We start from the raw sequence: 17,969 nt of genomic DNA, 5'->3' as shown, positions 1-17,969 counted from the left end.
TGGTATTTAAAGAGAGTAAGTTTAGTACCACAACTTTACTACATGACACCTTGTGAACGATGAAAATATGAACTTGTAATTTTATTTTCACCACTCACTAACATAGTAAAATTGTGGAAAATTTTGTGACGAGACTTATTCATTTAAAAGAGGATAAAGTTGAAGGATCAACGATATCAATGTCGATATGGGGAGGAAGTATAAATTTATTAAATTTGTTTTCTATCACTTTTTCTAAGCCAGCACAGTGTATTGTGAAATGTCCATTTGTACCCCTTATCCATTGCGCGCTTTTACAGCTGAGAGCTATTGGTCTTTTTGAATTTCGAAGCGGCGCTCACTTTCCTCACGTGACTACGGCTATATCTCATTACTACTGCGTCAAATTTAGCATACATCTCATTCTCTGTACACTCGTGTACAAAAAAAAAATCAGGAACCGCACATCAAAACAGAAAATGTTTTCTGATCAAACAAAAAACACTGTGATTGCGGAAATAGAGATATGAGAAAGTCACAATCAATAAACGGTGATTAAAGAAGCAATACCGTAAGTACCGTGGGCCTCGGAAGTACTTTTCCACTATCTTTGGATTTGCGCCAGCTAATATATATATACTGAAATTGTCGGTGGCTGACGTGGATTCAAGGCTATTTTAGCCAATTCCAATTTTATTTCTTTATTATTTTCAGCAATTAATGGGGAGCACCTCAGGTGCACCCGCAACTTCAGCGCGTATTGCTAAGCATTAAAGCAACAACTAGAAATACCAAAAAATATAAAAATATAAAAATATAAAATCTTAAAAGTTAAAAGGTACTATTAATATTACAATATGACAAATTACATGCATAATTAGTGGGGTAATTATGCTCTCTTCCCTTAAATCAGAAAGAAATTTTTTTTTTTTTTCCTTTTACATTTATTTGACTAAATTCTATTAAATTGATGTTAAAAATGTTTCGTACTAATCTGCCATTCGCTTAAGGACATTTTTTTTTCAAAATTATCCTCAATTTCAAAATTAAAATTCATGGATTTAAATTTTTAATTAAAGAGTATTTTTAAATATTTAGTATGACTCGTTTTCTTATTTTTTAGTTTTTCTACAGGTTGTGGAGAGACTTATCGTTGCAAGTATTTTGGTACTTAACAAACCTTGCTTATTCTAAAAATTTCAATTATATTTTGACTAGTTTTGGTTAAACTTTAGTAAAGAGAATTTTATAGAAATTTATAATATTTTGTTACTAATATAAATAGAGAGGGGGGAGTGTTATTTTTTTTTCAATCATCAAGGAAGAAGAGTATTTTTTTCCTTCAAATTTGGGATGGAGTGTAATTCCTCCAAAACCTCAAGAGAGTAGAGTATAATTACCCCTAATTAGTATCTTAATTATTCTCTCCATGATGTGAAAAACAAGTACTACTACATGAAATTAATGATAGCATATATGCACTAAGAATTGTTATGTGCACATTATTTTTATAGTAATTTCATAACAAATCTTAGGTAGTAATTTATTATTGGTTTTAATATGAATCCACCACTTAAATTACTTTTTTACCCACCTGTAACAGCCAATGATAACTTGCTATTTGTTTATGATTTGTTACAAAAATATTGTGAATATAACATTTCTCTATATGCAGGTCCATCCAATATTCAATCGGTCTTAGTATTGAAATAATTTTGGTTGTTAGTAAATAGTTATATTATTGTCAAGCAATTGAGTTTAGTTACAACAGAGTTAGTTAAGTGACTATGTCAGATTTGTTCACATGTTGGAAGTTAGATGAGTAAGTGTGTAATTGTATATATCTCATGATTGTATAAATAAGTCAATCGTCTATGCCAGATCATTAGTACTACAATGCTACTCTATTATGAATAATATTTTGAGAAATAGAGTTTTCATTTTCTATCTCAATTTTTACCTCTTCTCCTATTTATTATTTGATTACTTTCTTCAAACACTTGCTACTATTTTACAATTATAATCATTGAAGTCTGTTCAATAAATCCAATTAACCTTTATTTTCTATTTGTTTTCTGTCAAGACTTGTAGTATTGCTTTACAAAGGATATTTAAATTTTAAAAATGAAAATCAAGAAGATGCTTGTATAAATGGGATTTTAACATAGCTAATGATAGGTGATTGGATAAAATACGTGATGACATAGGAATGGTTTACACTTTACAATAGTAAGATATTTACAATAATGGTTTAGAAAACATTAACGTCATTAAGTACTCTAAAAAATGTGAGTTTCAGTTATTTTAACAGATAAAATCTCTAATAGTTAAATAAGAGATTTAAGGTTCAATTTCTGCATATATAAAAAACAGACTGATTGGCATCTTAGTCTAATAATAAAGAACTATCGTCAGAGCAAACGCCAAATGTTTAAAATTCTCTAAAAAAAAGTTTTTTGAAAAACTATTTTATATTTCTATATTTGGTAATAACATCAAAATAAGATAAAGTTGTAAGTCATATAATTAATAAAGTTTTCCATTGACTAAAAATAGTTTTTATTTGACTCTTTTTTATGCTACAAAGCACAAAAGTACAAAAAACTATGTTCACAAGAGGTTTTACATCGAAATAAACGGACTACTAAACCTAACTCATTCTCATCCTCGAGGACCAAATCGTTTTTATTTTAGCCACAACTTTAACACAACAAACTACAAGTGGTTACTTATTACTTTCACTTAGACTCATAATTCTTTTCCCACCACTCACATTCCGCCACATTAAAATTATGTCAAAGTTGTGTTCCTAAACTTCCTCGATCTCCTCTTCCTTACAATTGGTAGAGGCTAACATCTACTCATTTGCTGACTGTGTCCAGCACGCCGTTTGTTGGAGCGTGGATAATGCCATAATAATGGTAGTACCAAAGCTAAAAGTTGCTAACAAAAAAAAAAAAAAAAAAAATAAAAAAGAAAAAACAAAAAAAAAACCGACTTGAAGAGCTTCCAATTAAGATTCAAAAGATTGCACCACTTTTTAGCTATGGGATTGGGGAGGGGACTTGGTCTTGGTCATATATCCCAATCCACCCACATAAGAGGCCTATTAAAGTTTCTTCTAGCCTCTCCACAAAATGGTACGGCCAAGCCATTGATAACCCCTCACTCACTGCAAGAAATTCTAACACCCTCACATCAAACAATCTAATATAATTAAATATTCCCCCTAAAAATAAATATTTTTAAAAAGCAAAACCCAAAAAAACACTTTTTTTTTTTTTTTTTTGCTTTTTGCCGCGTCGTCACGCGGTTGGTTGTTACAGACCGTGTGATTATTTCATTTTTTTTCGTGTCCAAAATTTTCCAGAATTTAATTATTAAATAAATTAAAAAAAAGAAGAAAAAGAAAAAAGAAAACCCATCATCCATATCTCTTTGTTCTTTGTGTAGACCCTACAGAAGCACGGTGGAAGTTTTCAAATATTTATAAAAATCTGTGTAAATTTTTTTTGTTCTTACCCACTGTAAAAAGCTAAAAAAAAATTAAAAAAACTAGGGCTTACGTTGTTGTGTGGTCATTGGTTTTTATTAAATCCAAAAGAAAGTTGGTGATATTGTCGGAAATCTGTTTTTATATTCTTCATGACCCTTTTAAATCCCACACCTAATTTACCCATGTTAATAATAACAATTAGTTAATTAATTAATATTAATAAGAAATTCACTGCGTAATTGTTGATTTTGTTTATGGTAAAAATAAAAATATAGAGACCGATTTGGGGACGTGGTAACTGTACATAATAATTCCCCATTGAATATTCCCTTTTTTTTCTTTTCTTTTTTTGATTTTTAGGAATCCAAAAAACCTAAAGACGTGTTGAGCTGTTACCACATTCTTTCTCTTCATTCTTCTTTTATATCAATCGCTTTCTCTTTTCCATTTGGCAAAAACATAAACACATTCACACACATTGTTTGTGTTTCTGCTTCTCTCTCTTTCTTTTGTTTTGTTTTGTTTTTTTTTTTTTTAATGTTTTTTTTTTTTGTTGTGTGTGACTTTTGAAGTATATGAGATTGAGAGAGAGAGAGAGAGCGAGACTCCCATATTTTGCAAGCTGTAATTGGATGTGAGCTTTTTTGGACACATCGTTCTCGTATAAGTGTTCTCCGAATGTCACCGTGATTTAAGAGACAACAACCTTGGCTCTCCTCTGAGCTCTCTGTTTCCTCTATCTCCACTTGTCTGTCTGTCTGTCTTTTTTTTTTTTTTTTGGTTGTTCTGTGTGTTGTTTTGTGTTTTTGTATATATTTTTTATACTAGTCTCATCGCACGTACTAAGCTCGGAGTTTCGAGTTTTTGGTGTTTTTAAAGGTCTCATTGTGTGAGATCAGACCTTAAAGAGAGAAAGGAAAGAAAAAAGAATGGCACCGTCGTTTCAATGGTGGGCGAAAGAGAGCCACCGTGGCACGCCGGTGGTGGTGAAGATGGAGAATCCGAATTGGTCAATGGTGGAGCTGGAGGGTCCGACGGAGGACGATTTTCTCATTACAACCGACACGCCCGGGTCGGGTCGTACCAGAGACAAAGGCCACCGAGGACGCAAAAACGCCAAGCAGCTCACTTGGGTCCTAATGCTCAAAGCCCACCGTGCCGCCGGTTGCTTGACCTCCATCGCCTCCGCAATGTTCGGCCTCGCCGCCTTGATCCGCCGCCGTCTCGCCTCGGGCCGAACCGACTCCGACGAAGTCGAAAACGAGAACGAGCACGAGCACGAGAACGACGACGCTTCGGTGGTGGAGGGAATGGGGAGGGAGAAAGAGAACCCGGCGGTGAAAACCAGGTTCTACTTCTGTATCAAAATGTTCTTGTGGGTGTCTCTGATTTTACTCGGGTTCGAAATAGCGGCTTACTTCAAAGGCTGGCATTTCGGGGCTCCGAAATTGCTTCAGTTCCAGTTGCAGTCTTTGTGGGCAACGCCATTGGGTGTTAAGGGCGTGTTTGATTGGATTTATTCTCGGTGGGTTTTGATTCGTGTGGAATATCTCGCGCCCCCTCTTCAATTTCTCGCCAATGCTTGTATTGTGCTCTTCTTAATCCAAAGCATTGATAGGCTAGTTCTATGTTTGGGTTGTTTTTGGATCCGATTCAAGAAGATCCAACCCGTTTTGAAAGAAGACAACCTCGGAGATCTCGAATCCGGTGAGAAAGGTGGTTACTTTCCCATGGTACTTGTTCAGATCCCCATGTGCAATGAAAAAGAGGTAATTGTTAATTCTAATCCATAAACATTTTATAAGATAAGACATTAATTGATGTTGGACCAAAAAGATTACATGTGGTTGACTCTGATTAGGCTATTGTCGTAGCTGTTAATTATGAGAGAGTGTTTGTTTTTTTTTGGGGTCTTAATTTTTATTTTTTTTTTGGTTTGAAATGATGCAGGTTTATCAGCAATCAATTGCCGCAGTGTGTAATTTAGAGTGGCCGAAATCAAAGATTTTGATTCAGGTTCTTGATGATTCGGATGACCCAACAACGCAATCGTTGATCAAAGAGGAAGTGCGTAAATGGCAGCAAGAGGGTGCCAACATTGTGTACAGGCATCGTGTGATTAGAGATGGCTACAAGGCTGGTAATCTTAAGTCAGCTATGAATTGTAGCTATGTCAAAGACTATGAATTTGTTGCTATGTTCGATGCCGATTTTCAGCCCAACCCTGATTTCTTGAAACGAACTGTTCCTCATTTTAAGGTACTTGGTTTGAAATTGAATCACAGTATTGATTTCTTGATAAGGAAAAAACATAATAATGTAATGCTTTTTAAGGTTTATGGTAAATTGGGAGTAATTGAATTGAGTTCCTTTGGCAGGGTAATGAGGAATTAGGATTGGTTCAGGCAAGGTGGTCTTTTGTGAACAAGGATGAAAACCTGTTAACAAGGTTGCAAAACATTAATTTGGCATTCCATTTTGAAGTAGAGCAGCAAGTAAATGGTGTTTTCATTAATTTCTTCGGGTTTAATGGGACGGCCGGTGTGTGGAGAATAAAGACCTTGGAGGATGCTGGTGGGTGGTTAGAGAGGACCACTGTGGAGGACATGGACATTGCTGTCCGTGCTCATCTTAAAGGATGGAAATTCATTTTCCTCAATGATGTCGAGGTACTTACTTACTCCGTTCTTGTCTATCTTATTGAATTTGTTAGTGTCGAAATAGTTCGTTTGAAAGTGATTGTTCTGTTAATTTGTTCAGTGCCAGTGTGAATTACCGGAGTCTTATGAAGCTTACAGGAAACAACAACATAGATGGCATTCTGGACCTATGCAGTTGTTTAGACTTTGTTTGCCTGATATTATCAGAGCCAAGGTATATTAAATAGTTTATTTTTTGGTAAATATATTCATCTTTAGATAGTTGCTGCATCTTTAGTGTGTGCTACTTGTCCAATTTTTATGCGTTGAAAATCATGATGGAATGTGATTGCTAATATCCAACTGTTATCAATTTTGGCTGATGCAGATAAGTTTTTGGAAGAAATTCAACATGATCTTTCTCTTCTTTCTCCTTAGAAAGTTGATACTGCCATTCTATTCATTTACCCTTTTCTGCATAATTCTCCCCATGACAATGTTCATACCGGAAGCCCAACTCCCTGCATGGGTTGTATGTTATATCCCGGCTACCATGTCTTTTCTTAATATCCTTCCAGCCCCAAAATCTTTCCCCTTTATAGTTCCTTATCTTCTTTTTGAGAACACCATGTCAGTGACCAAATTCAATGCCATGATTTCGGGCCTATTCCAGCTTGGAAGTGCTTATGAGTGGGTTGTTACTAAGAAATCTGGGCGTTCGTCTGAGGGTGATCTTGTCTCCTTGGTTGAGAAGGAGCAGCAGCAGCCAAAACCTCATAGGGGGGTCTCAGAATCCAATCTTGAGGAAATGAAGGAGGAAATTCGACAACAAGAGCAAAAGTCTTCTCAGAAGAAGAAGAAGAAGCATAACCGAATATATACAAAGGAGCTAGCATTGGCTTTCCTTCTTCTAACGGCTTCAGCAAGGAGTCTCCTTTCAGCTCAGGGAATCCATTTCTACTTCCTGCTGTTTCAGGGGGTATCATTTCTGCTGGTTGGTTTAGATTTGATTGGTGAACAAGTTGAGTGAACAGAATACAGTAGGACTTCGACGGGACATATGGAGATATAAATACTAGCAACATGGGTGGCCACGATATCTGAGTATCACAGAAACAGCTTATGGGAAAATTGTAGAGGGCTGAGAGTGCTTACTTTCTTGCTTGTCCTCCACCCTCAGAGAGAGACCCCCAATCAGTTTCCACCCAATACAAGAAGAAATTGTGTTATATGAACAGAAGAATTGACTTGCATTTTGAAGAGAGTGACATTAGGAAATGCTGAAGCTCTTCAATATATGTAAGGTTTTCATTTTCTACTTTTGTAACTTTCTTTTATTTTGATTCTTTTGTTTTTGGGTCGATTCTTTTGTATGAAAATTTGTTGTTCAAAGATCAAACAGGTTATTTAGTTACAGTTCTAAGTCAGAATAGCAGCACTCCTCTCGGTGCCTTTTTTTTCCTCCCTCTTTTGTCACTTAATTACTTGAGAATGTTGTTAGAATTTGTTGATTTCTTCAATGGCAGAAACTGGAATTTATTCCTTGTGTATGGTGGGTTTCTATTCTAAAAGTAAACTCAGTCCTTATCTGATGTTCCTAAATGGCATTGTTTGTCTTCTTTCACTTTAATATGAATTACCAGATAAGGCTTTTCTTACTCTCACCTTTAAGTTGTAACCCACTGCCAAAAGAAAGTACAAAAAAAAATGTTCTACCTGAAAGCTAAGAGGGTAAGAACTGCAGTGGCAAAAGTTACCCCAACTTGTTTTTCAAACCGAGGTTTTCCGGTCATCTTGGGACAATGTCAAGGAGCAAGTCACTATCATAAACTCTTTTTCAGGAGCCTAGATATGTTAGTTTAGGTGTTAATCATTATTAGAAGATAGAAATCAATATTCAGTAAGTAAATATTATTTGAAATTCAAGTGGTATTGCAATTTTGTCAAAAATCACATGATTTATGTAGATCTGCTTCAGTATATAGTGTTCAAAAATCTGCAAAAGATTTGATGTCATATCAAGTTACACAAGAAGTGATTAATCACACACTCGTTTCATATCCAAGAATGATCATTAAGCTACAGAGAAGGAAGCACATGATGGCCTGTTTTGTCTGATTTGAGAATTGTGTGGTCCATTGAAGAGTTGGCTGAAACCTTATTTATGTTTTTGGAGGTAGCTGGACCACACTCCATGGTATGGCTACTTTGATCTCTACTTTCTCAGACTAAATTCAAGGGTTTTCCCATTTGAATTTTGTTTTTGTTCTTTATTCTAACCGATCACAGGTAGGACAAAAATATATATAAATTTGAGGTTCAAGAACACGGCTAAGAAGCTACTACATATTTTTATGTTAAAAACAGAGAAGATTGATTGAATCATGTCCATTCCTATTCAATTCCATGCTTCTGTTGGAGATGCCGAAGTTAATTAACAATGTTTAAGGCTTTCATATATATATATATATATATATATTTTTTTTTTTAAAGCTTTGGATTCATACTAATTCAGAAATACTTTTAATTATTTGGGGGCCTCTAACAGTCTATAGAACACCTGTGAATCGATGGGCATGTGGCATGGCAGTGGAGCTACATCAATACAGCAGGCTGTCCTGTATTGCAGGCCCCATAGACATGTCATCTTTAATCGACAGTATTTCTTTTGGACCAGCTAACCGGCACTGCCTTTTTGATAAAGTCATCATTTGGGAAAAAGTTAAAAACAGTGTTATTAGTTTTGATTATATAGCTTATTGGCTGTAAAGTATAAGATATTCCTATGTACTTCAAATTACAAAATTTTATGATGTCCTATCAACTATGTTTTCACTTTGTTCAATTGGCAAATTTTTTTTTATCATTGAATAAGAGACTTGAATCAAATTGTGTCTATCAAAATAAAAATTCATTAATGTTTTGATCTAATGGTAAAAACGTATAGATTCTAGATTTTTTTTTTTTTTTTTGAATTTAGGATATTAATTTCAAGTACTCATAATTTATTAATTTAAATACTGATTTAAGCAATGAAGGAGGCATTTAAAGGTTGATTGCAAAATTATAAAGTTTTTGGTGTTCATTTTAAGTGGTTTCATGGTTTAAGCCTTTAAGGTGGATAGCTATAGTAATGATAATAATAAAAATGTTATTATTACTATTATTGTATAAAAAAATTTACCAGTTTTTCCCTGACCAAATATTTAGAAGCCCGTTAAGTCTAATTTTATTCTAGTTCATAATTGGCACATTACTAGGCTGAAAATGTCAACTAGTTTATCACAACCAGCCATTGAACATGGAGCAGAATAGTATAACTTTGTTCCACCTTTTTTTCAGGGGTTCCCGTACATGTTAGAGGCACCATTTTCCCTTTGAATATGATCCAATGCCTCTTTATTCCTAAACAAATTCCCATGCAATGCATCCTATTCTAAATTTTGTAGTAGATTTCAATCCATTATTGCACCTTTAATCCTAAGGGTCCGAATTAGGTCTAGTACTTCCAGTGCACTAGACATGTGTCACAATCTTAACGAGTTCAATGCCATTGGACACTGGACCCAAATCACCCCCTAACCCTAATGAAGTAGTTCCTTCAAAACTCAATGAATAAGTATGATATATTAGGATCATTTTGCTATGTGCCCAATGTCAAAGCACTTGAGTGCAAAAAAAAATGTGCCTTTTTTTTAGCCAAAACCTAAGTCTGCAACATTTTAAAATGCCACTTCTTGTTACATTTTAAAATGCCATTTTTAAAACTAGATTGACCAATACAGCATTAATAGAATTGGAAAAATTCATAAAGTTGACGAATTCTAATGACATAATTATTGTTGTTAAAACAATATAGGTTCCTTTCTATATTTATAGGAAACTTGTTGACACACATACATGTGAATTAGTTTGTTTTGTTTTGGTTTTTGTTTTTGTTTTTTTAGACAATAAGTTTAGTCTCAACAAGTCATAACTCTTAAATTGACATATTGTGATTGTTATATGGTAAAAGTAATGTCAGTGACAAATCTATATAAAAATAGTGTTTTATTAATAATAACTCGGTCACCTCGAATCTTGATAAATTGGAAAAAAAAAAAAATAGTGAATATATTCTCTAACATTGATCTTTGGGTAAAAAAACATTCAACTTGTGAAAATTCAGTGATTTTTTTTTACTCATAGTGGGGTTCAAAATTTAAGGGTAAAATGTGAAATCAGATTCAAATGTATAAATGCTTTTAATTTTTTTTTTTTTTAAATTTTAAAAGTGTATACTTGGAGACAGCTTAAATAGAAAAGCGTTTTCCCATCAATTTTGAGACGAAAGGAACGCATAAATTCATGAAAAAAAAAAAAAAAGGACATGGCCCCTTTTCAGTCAACACAGACACTGTGATTGATGGTTTAGTGTCTCATATCATATGTAACATGGACATGGAGGACCCTTTATTTTACATGTACTTCCATATTCATCTCAAGCTATAGTATTTTAGTGGGTCACGCTTTTCTTTCTTGGTTCCTTAAAGCACGGTTGAATTATGGTGATGGTTTTTGTAATTAGAATTTTAGGCTCTGGAAAAGTAAAAAAAAAAACCTGAAACTGAATTAACAATTCACTAATGAATCATGGGCCGGACTTACGGGAAGGCCCATACTATAGGCCCAGCACACGCAAGAAGCAAACAGCTTGGACCATGGGCACATATAAAGTAGTCCTAAATTAGAATTTAGAAGTACTCCATAAAACAAAATTAGGATGTTGTGAAGTTTCTAGGATAGTTTAGAGTTTTTAAAATCTGAATAATTTATGTTTCAAATTTTGGCATCAATATTTTAAGTGGATGTCAAAATAGTGCTAGTAAATGTTTGCTTAATAGAACGAAGTGGTAAAATTTGAACCATTTCTTTCATCATTGATATTTTAATGTTTTAAGATAGAATTATTGCAGCCAAGAGTTTAAGATTATTTCATCATCAATAGACACTACTTGGTATTTTCAACAAAGATGTTGGATTTAAATCCCTTTTCTCGTAACTATTGAATTAATAATGATGATGATATAAAAAAAAGATAGAATTGTTGTAAAAATTATAGAGGGTTTAAATACAATAAAAAGAAATGGGAAAATATGTTAGAATGACCAAATTGAAAAGGTTAGGTTATAATTCAATTGATTATGCCACCTCTTATTGCTTACTAGAGGTACATCCATAGGTGAAGTTTGAGATTCCTTGTAGGATCAAAAAGTTTGAGTTCAGTACTATCATATCTCACTTTGGTCCTACAACATTTTTAGAAGAATATACCTTAAAGGTATATGTTTGGTTGGGATGAAAGCTAAATGTATAGAAAACGAGGAAGAGAAAATAGGAGAGAAAACTAAAAATTAAACCAATCTAATACTAGTATCCAAACATATATTTTCTATGTGAGGCCACTCAACCCATTGGACCAATCCAAAGCCCATTACAACCCAAATCAAGCATTAATGCTGAACATACACTGTATGCTCGAGCCCAAAGGCTACAGACAAGCCCAGCCCAGACCAGATCCAATTCAACCAAAAATAGGGAACATAGGCGACCAAGCATGTCCTTAAAAAACCTTAAAATTTGATATTTTATGCACTTATTTACAAGCTAACACAATCCAATCCAATCCAATCTCACATCTATATAAACATATCATTATACATACATACTCAAATTGAAACCGATACTCACAAATTTGCTTACAAACACATTATATTTAAGCGTGGTTCATTTACTATATAGTCAATCCTAAATCTAAATTTGAACTCAATTTGTTTACTAAAATATAGACAAGCTTTTTAGAATCGAACCCAACAACTTGATCCTAAAGGTAAGGTTGGTTTATCAAAGGGCTTTATGTAGGAACTAAAAGAAAGGTTTTCAATTCGTAGAACAAATATATTCGACAGGAACTTCAAATATCTTAAAAAGAAAAGTAAAAAAAAAGCATTCATTATTGAGGCTTGTAAAACCAGTTTAAGCAGTATAGAGTTTGAGGATGATAGCAAGGGAGAAACACATTGCCATTTTTTATTGCAATGGAAGATAGCTGTTCTTTCAAAAGGATGACAAACAAACTTCTTGCCCTATCTATTCTCTTACCCTGATGTACTCTACAAAGAAACTTTCTTCCACAGTTTCCCCAAAACTCTCACAAAGCTTCACAAATAGTCCTAATCAAAACAATAATCTTCATCAATCAAAGTCCCACTTTTTTTGGTCTGAAAATATACATAGTTTCTACTTCTAACAGGTCATTTTCTTCTGCTAAAAAATTAGAAGAACAAACAGTCAGGAAATGACAACCTATACAACTTTTTTTTTTTGCCTATTTTTTTCCCCTTGTAATTGAGTTAATGTGCAGTCAACTTGAAATATATGTAATCTTTGTTAGGAGGAAATAAACAAACTTTTATCTCTTCCAAGCACTAATTCTCCGGTTTCAAGTGCCCTGCTGAACATGATAGTATCTCAAGGTTAGAAGAATGCAGGACAACGCCTTGCATTGTTCTCATACAAACTTTTGCAAATTACCATTTGGTCCCAAATTGTCAATAGCTGAACTAGAATCGAATCCCATTTGGAAAAGACTTTGGAAATCATTGTCTAAGACATTCTGCATGCGTGAAAGATGGCTTATATCAATGCTATAACAAGGAAAATGATGAATAACATGATATAAAGATAACTTACCTGAGACAATGAAGGATATTTTGGAGTTGTACTGGGGATACTTGGCAAGGTCCCTTGGTAAATCCCATGCGGGTAAGGGTGAGAGGAGCTCATTCCAGGACCAAACCCGAGAATAGCTCCTGTGCCGCCCCGTGAATGAATAATCTGCACAAGAGGAACTCTTTGAAGTTAATTTTATTCAACACACATAATTGGCATGATGGAATAAATTATCAATCAAGTTCAACAATAGGATGATCTTGACTTACATCTTTTGACAGAATCTGCTCTATATCAATGTTCAGTTCTGGATTGACAGTCGCTAGTTTCATTGACAAAAACTGTGGCATGAACATAAGCATATCTTCATTGAGTACTTGAACAAAGAGAGACAACATAATGGTAGGAAAATTGATGTATATTTATACATGTACAGAAAATCCTCAATTACAAATTCTTCTGCTACAAAGAACAAAGCAACTATATAACCAGGCATGAGCTTCCTGTGCATTTGGTCAATCAACTTTCAGTTTTGAACAAGTAGTTGTTGATAAATTATTGATTGTCCCAAAAACTTAAGCTAATAGGAAACGGTGAATTTAATCACTTAACCATAATATTATAACACTCCTTAATAAATGGAATCAACAAGTGTAGAGTGGAGCCAATGTTCGAACTCAAGACCACTTGATATCATAATAATTTACCACTTGATCCCCAAAACTTAAACTATTAGGAAATGATAAATTTAACCACTTAACTTTATTCTAACAGCATAGAAGATCATCATTTGGTTTCAAAAGAGTATAGGATCAATAATCACAACCTTATAGAAATAAATATGGCCCATTGTTGTCATACTTCTTTTCTTCAAAAATCAATTTCAGCTAAGATCATTGAGAGTTTTCAATTTTATTTACATTCAGCTAAGCTTCCATTAGTCTCATGAAGTCCAAGATTCTCACCAAAGGATTATTAGCTTTTATCTCTCATTTAAAAACTTAACATACAAAAGAAATGAACAAATTCAATATCTTAGAGTTGCAAAATAGCATACCTCAACTTGCTGTTGCAGCGACTGCACATAGTTAATAATCTCATCAAGCATTACCGCTTTCCCAGTAATCTAAAACAGTAAATAGAATCAAATTAAAAAAATATATAAAATACACATAAGAGATCAATCAAAATCTTGAGATTCTCCAATTACCTTATTGCATCCAGGAACAAGTTCTTGAAGCAATCTCATCCTCTCGCTAATCTTTTCTCTTCTCACCTGCAAACAGAGAGCTATATTCTTTCAAGATGATAAAAAAGCAAACAATATCACCAAAGCATTATATATAGTAGTGAGAAGGTACCCTTTCTGCAAGGCTATGACTATTTGTTGCCTGTCCTCTTCGGGCTCTGACATGAATGTAATTGTCTTTAGTAGCATCCCCACTGGAAGTATCTTTAGCTTGCTTACTTGTTTGTTTACCACGCAAATTTGAACCCGTGTTTTGTTCAATTTTTGGCTTCTTCTCATCTGGTTCTTTTTGACCATCAGAGCTCTCCCCAGAAAGATCCTTCTGTACATCCCCTTCACCGTTCTACCATGGATAACAAAGCAATTCACTCTTACAAGTACTAGGAAAAATACAAAATAAACAATAAAAAGGGGCAACAAAAATTTGATATTATAGTAAGACTCAAGTTACCTGATTTGGGCTGAATGCTAAATTGTTGGAATCAGGCACTCTCTTCCTTCTCTTTGCAATAGGTGAAGATCCGATAGCACCCTCTCCTGAAACTTGGTGATCATCCTTAGACTCTGCACCATTTGTTGAAGTCCTTCCAGTGGCAACTTCCTTGATTGAGGCATAATTCTGAGGACACCCAGAATTAGCAATCTGACTACATTCTGGAAGGCCAAAGGAATTAACCATTTCTGAGAAGCTCCCACTTCCAAAGCATGGAAGCTTTGGCACTAGCTCAGCAAAGCTGGAACTGGATGGGTACTGAACCAGATGGGAGGCGGTACTAATTCCCTGATTTTCCATTACAACAGGGTAAGGAGGATATTCACCATGAGAGACCATGGAAGAACCTCCAAAATTCTCACTTTGATTCAATGAAACAAGTGGATCCCAACCAGAACCAAAGAAAGGATCAACTCCATTTGAAGGTTTATACATGGAGACAGAGCTCATACTCATTCCTGAAACCTTTTCAGGCAGTGGATTTGTGCTCATCCTTGAAGATGGGCAATTTAGGATACCTTCACTTCCATGTTGAAACCCCACATCTTCATTTTCATGACCATCCATCTCCAAAATTCTGAAGTTTTAGGAGACCAAAACTATGTAACACGCCTATATATATATACTAATGAAATGAAACCCAGGGACTAAAAATAGATGAACAGAAAGAAACTATAAAACAAAAGGCAAAGCGGGTTTGACTAAAATTGACTGGTGATATCTTGCATGACTCAACAAGGAACAAATAGCCTTGGCAGCTTTATAGGAACTCAGAAGGTGTAAAGCAAAAGAAGCCCCTTATTGCAGCATCCCACAGACACAAAGTAAAAGGACAAATCCAAATGTATCAGGCATAAAATCTACAAGGCCAGCAAATTACTTCTTCCTTTCAAAAAAACCCTAGGGATTAAGCTTACCCTAATGCAAAGGAGGAAAAGGAAAATGCTTCCCCAGACAGGAAAGTGAACCTTTCAGAGTATAAAGTAGGCATAGACAAACAATGGCACTAGCTAATTAACAGCTCACCAGACTAGAGAAAAGAAAGCAGATTCCCTTTTGCCTCTTTTCTTTTATGGGAAAACTGAAGTTCTATGCCCCTCCACTAAATCAAACACCAATGTGATTGATTTGAAGGCAAGTTTGGATCTTTTTCAAACAAGACCAAATTGAGAACAATCACTTCTTCAAGCAATGAATATACAATGAAGTAGTTTGTAGTTAAGTCCTAATTAGGGAATAACCAGTTGTTCAAATTTTGAATCCAAGAACCAAGAAATGGGGAGTTGCAGAAACCCGTTTGAGATATTCTCAGATGGGTACCTAAAAAAAGAAAAAGACCAAAAGGCATCAAATTCTAACCTTGAATTAGTGCAAGAACTGAAATGTGGCAGGCAGGTTTTTTGCACAGTATCCTGAATTGGGTATTTGATTGTACCATCAAAAGCATCAAATGCTCACTTAAATTTGACAAGAAAAAACCAAATTCATCAATTGGGTACTTTCTTAAACGGCAGAGGCAGCATCAAATTCCAACCTTTATAGATCACAGACACTGTTGTGACTTATGAGTGAGCTCTTTACTCTAGAGAGAGATAGAGAGAAAGCTAGAGCCTTTGCTTACCTGCCCAATCTTACAGGCAACAATGTAAGATTTTAAAAGACAGACTAACTACTGCCAACTGCTCTTGTTGGTGAATTATTACAGAACCTAATCACCTATCCCTCCCACTTTTTTTTTTCACTCAATTGTAATTTCTGTCTTTGCTTTTTTCTCACATTATTATATTACATACTTTTGATTTTTGTTATTATTATATTTTTTTTCCTCTCAGAGGGGATTGAAGTCTTTGGACTTTGGACAAGTACTTCTCTTCAAGCCCAAGCTTGCTTCCTTCCTTTTTTTGACATTGTACATTTTTTTACTGACACGCTTGCCAACTGTGCTAACAGACCTCTCTCTCTTTGCTGTTACACACTCATTTTTCTCAGTGCCAACTAACCCGCTTTCATTTCTATTCAGAAGTGGGAACATACACTGTGCACCTAACCTCCATCATCCTCCATGAACACTATTACACATCACAGTAATTCCACTCATTAGGCCCACCAGATCTTTCTTCCAAAACATTCAATCTGTGGGCAATATAATACCCATCCAAATATAATAATATTCCCTCTGTTTCTACTGTGATCAACAAGTAGAGCCACACTTATTTTTACGGTCATATTTAATTTCACAACATGCTAATATTTGACAAAGACAAAAAGTATAAGACACTGAAGAAATTGTTTTTGTTTCTATATATTTACTGTATGTTAATTAGAGGGGATGAGCAATTTGGACAAGTGTATGGCTATGATTAGACAACTCAGAGAGAATACTGTGGTTGCAGTGCAGAATATTAGTCTTTAATATTTGTTTCAAACTTTTTTCAATATTAAAATAAGTTTGTACCAGCAATCTTTTTTCTTTTACTTTGGGTCTGAGGAACACAAGGAATAATGGAATCTAATCATCAAATTTTACCTCCTTGTCATTGTACTATTTCCAGCTGTATATTTGGGTGCCTGTTCAAAGACTCCAGCCAAGCCAACCAACCTGGTCAAACTAAATTATCTGGTCAACTTCTAGTCCGGTTGTGATCTTATTGGGAAAAAAATTAAATTAAATTGAATTTCCGAGATTAACGGCTAATTTGCTCCCAAACTGAACTTTGATAGTTTTTTTTGCGATCTAGTACAGGACACCACATAGTAGTATAAATGATTTGGTCCAATCATAAATTATAAAGAAAAAGAAATTAAGAATATGATATAGATTGAAGTGATTGAGATTTGTTTGATCTAGAATTTGGACCCACATCAAGTACTGCATAGTCAAGGAGAATCTCTGTATGTTATGATTGAGATGGTACACCTAACTTATCGATGTGGGTACACAGACCAAATCATTCTTTTCTGGGTACACGGGGGCTAGGGCTAGAAAAGCTAGGGACTTTATTTTTTTGTGGGTATGGAAATGGAAATCTCTACAAGTTTTCTTCACTTGGGAAAATAGTAATACTATTTCTTATAGTCATAACTAGACACTTGGATCCAGCCAAAACAATACACGATTTTGCAATGAACACATTTTCAATGAGACCATATAACACGCATGTATGGATTTGTTTGTGTGAAATGATTTGGCATGTTTGGGGGAACTCAAATTCTATTTCGTTTTTTTTAGAGGCAACATTGCTTTGCTTGTTTGTTGACCTCAAGAAACCAGTGAATTTTTTTTTTTGATGGGAAAGAAGCCAATGGTTTGGCTTATCAAACAAAGAAAAAGAAAAAAGAAAGGCAATGGTTTGGGTTGAAAATTAAAATTTTAGGTTCTAATCTCCTTTTCTTCTTTAAGTA

The 17,969-nt window shown here is 34.5% G+C and overlaps 2 protein-coding genes across 3 annotated transcripts; one reads left to right on the top strand and one right to left on the bottom strand.

Annotated features, from left to right (window-relative positions):
- The first annotated feature begins 4,031 nt into the window (after positions 1 to 4,031).
- LOC126701265 (probable xyloglucan glycosyltransferase 12) lies at positions 4,032 to 7,575 on the top strand. Its single transcript, XM_050399384.1, has 5 exons — positions 4,032 to 5,244; positions 5,426 to 5,734; positions 5,854 to 6,144; positions 6,236 to 6,349; positions 6,503 to 7,575. Exons 1-5 carry the CDS (start codon positions 4,405 to 4,407, stop codon positions 7,142 to 7,144), a joined length of 2,196 nt encoding a protein of 731 aa, XP_050255341.1. The 5' UTR covers positions 4,032 to 4,404; the 3' UTR covers positions 7,145 to 7,575.
- A 4,577-nt stretch (positions 7,576 to 12,152) lies between these two features.
- LOC126698406 (transcription factor bHLH74) lies at positions 12,153 to 16,443 on the bottom strand. 2 transcript variants are annotated; one of them, XM_050395604.1, is made up of 9 exons: positions 15,927 to 16,443; positions 14,526 to 15,144; positions 14,187 to 14,417; positions 14,036 to 14,101; positions 13,883 to 13,951; positions 13,095 to 13,166; positions 12,847 to 12,990; positions 12,688 to 12,769; positions 12,153 to 12,607 (listed from the first exon to the last, which is right to left on the bottom strand). In XM_050395604.1, exons 2-9 carry the CDS (start codon positions 15,132 to 15,134, stop codon positions 12,582 to 12,584), a joined length of 1,299 nt encoding a protein of 432 aa, XP_050251561.1. In that variant the 5' UTR covers positions 15,135 to 15,144; positions 15,927 to 16,443; the 3' UTR covers positions 12,153 to 12,581. The 2 variants fall into 2 exon arrangements, with proteins under 2 accessions (XP_050251561.1, XP_050251560.1); XM_050395603.1 differs by having other exon boundaries at positions 14,526 to 16,443.
- Between the last annotated feature and the right edge of the window lie 1,526 nt (positions 16,444 to 17,969).

This window comes from Quercus robur, chromosome 9 (assembly GCF_932294415.1).
Source record: "Quercus robur chromosome 9, dhQueRobu3.1, whole genome shotgun sequence".
Lineage (NCBI taxonomy): Eukaryota > Viridiplantae > Streptophyta > Magnoliopsida > Fagales > Fagaceae > Quercus > Quercus robur.
Note: the sequence above shows the minus strand (reverse complement) of the source record. Positions and strands in the feature narration are given on the sequence as shown.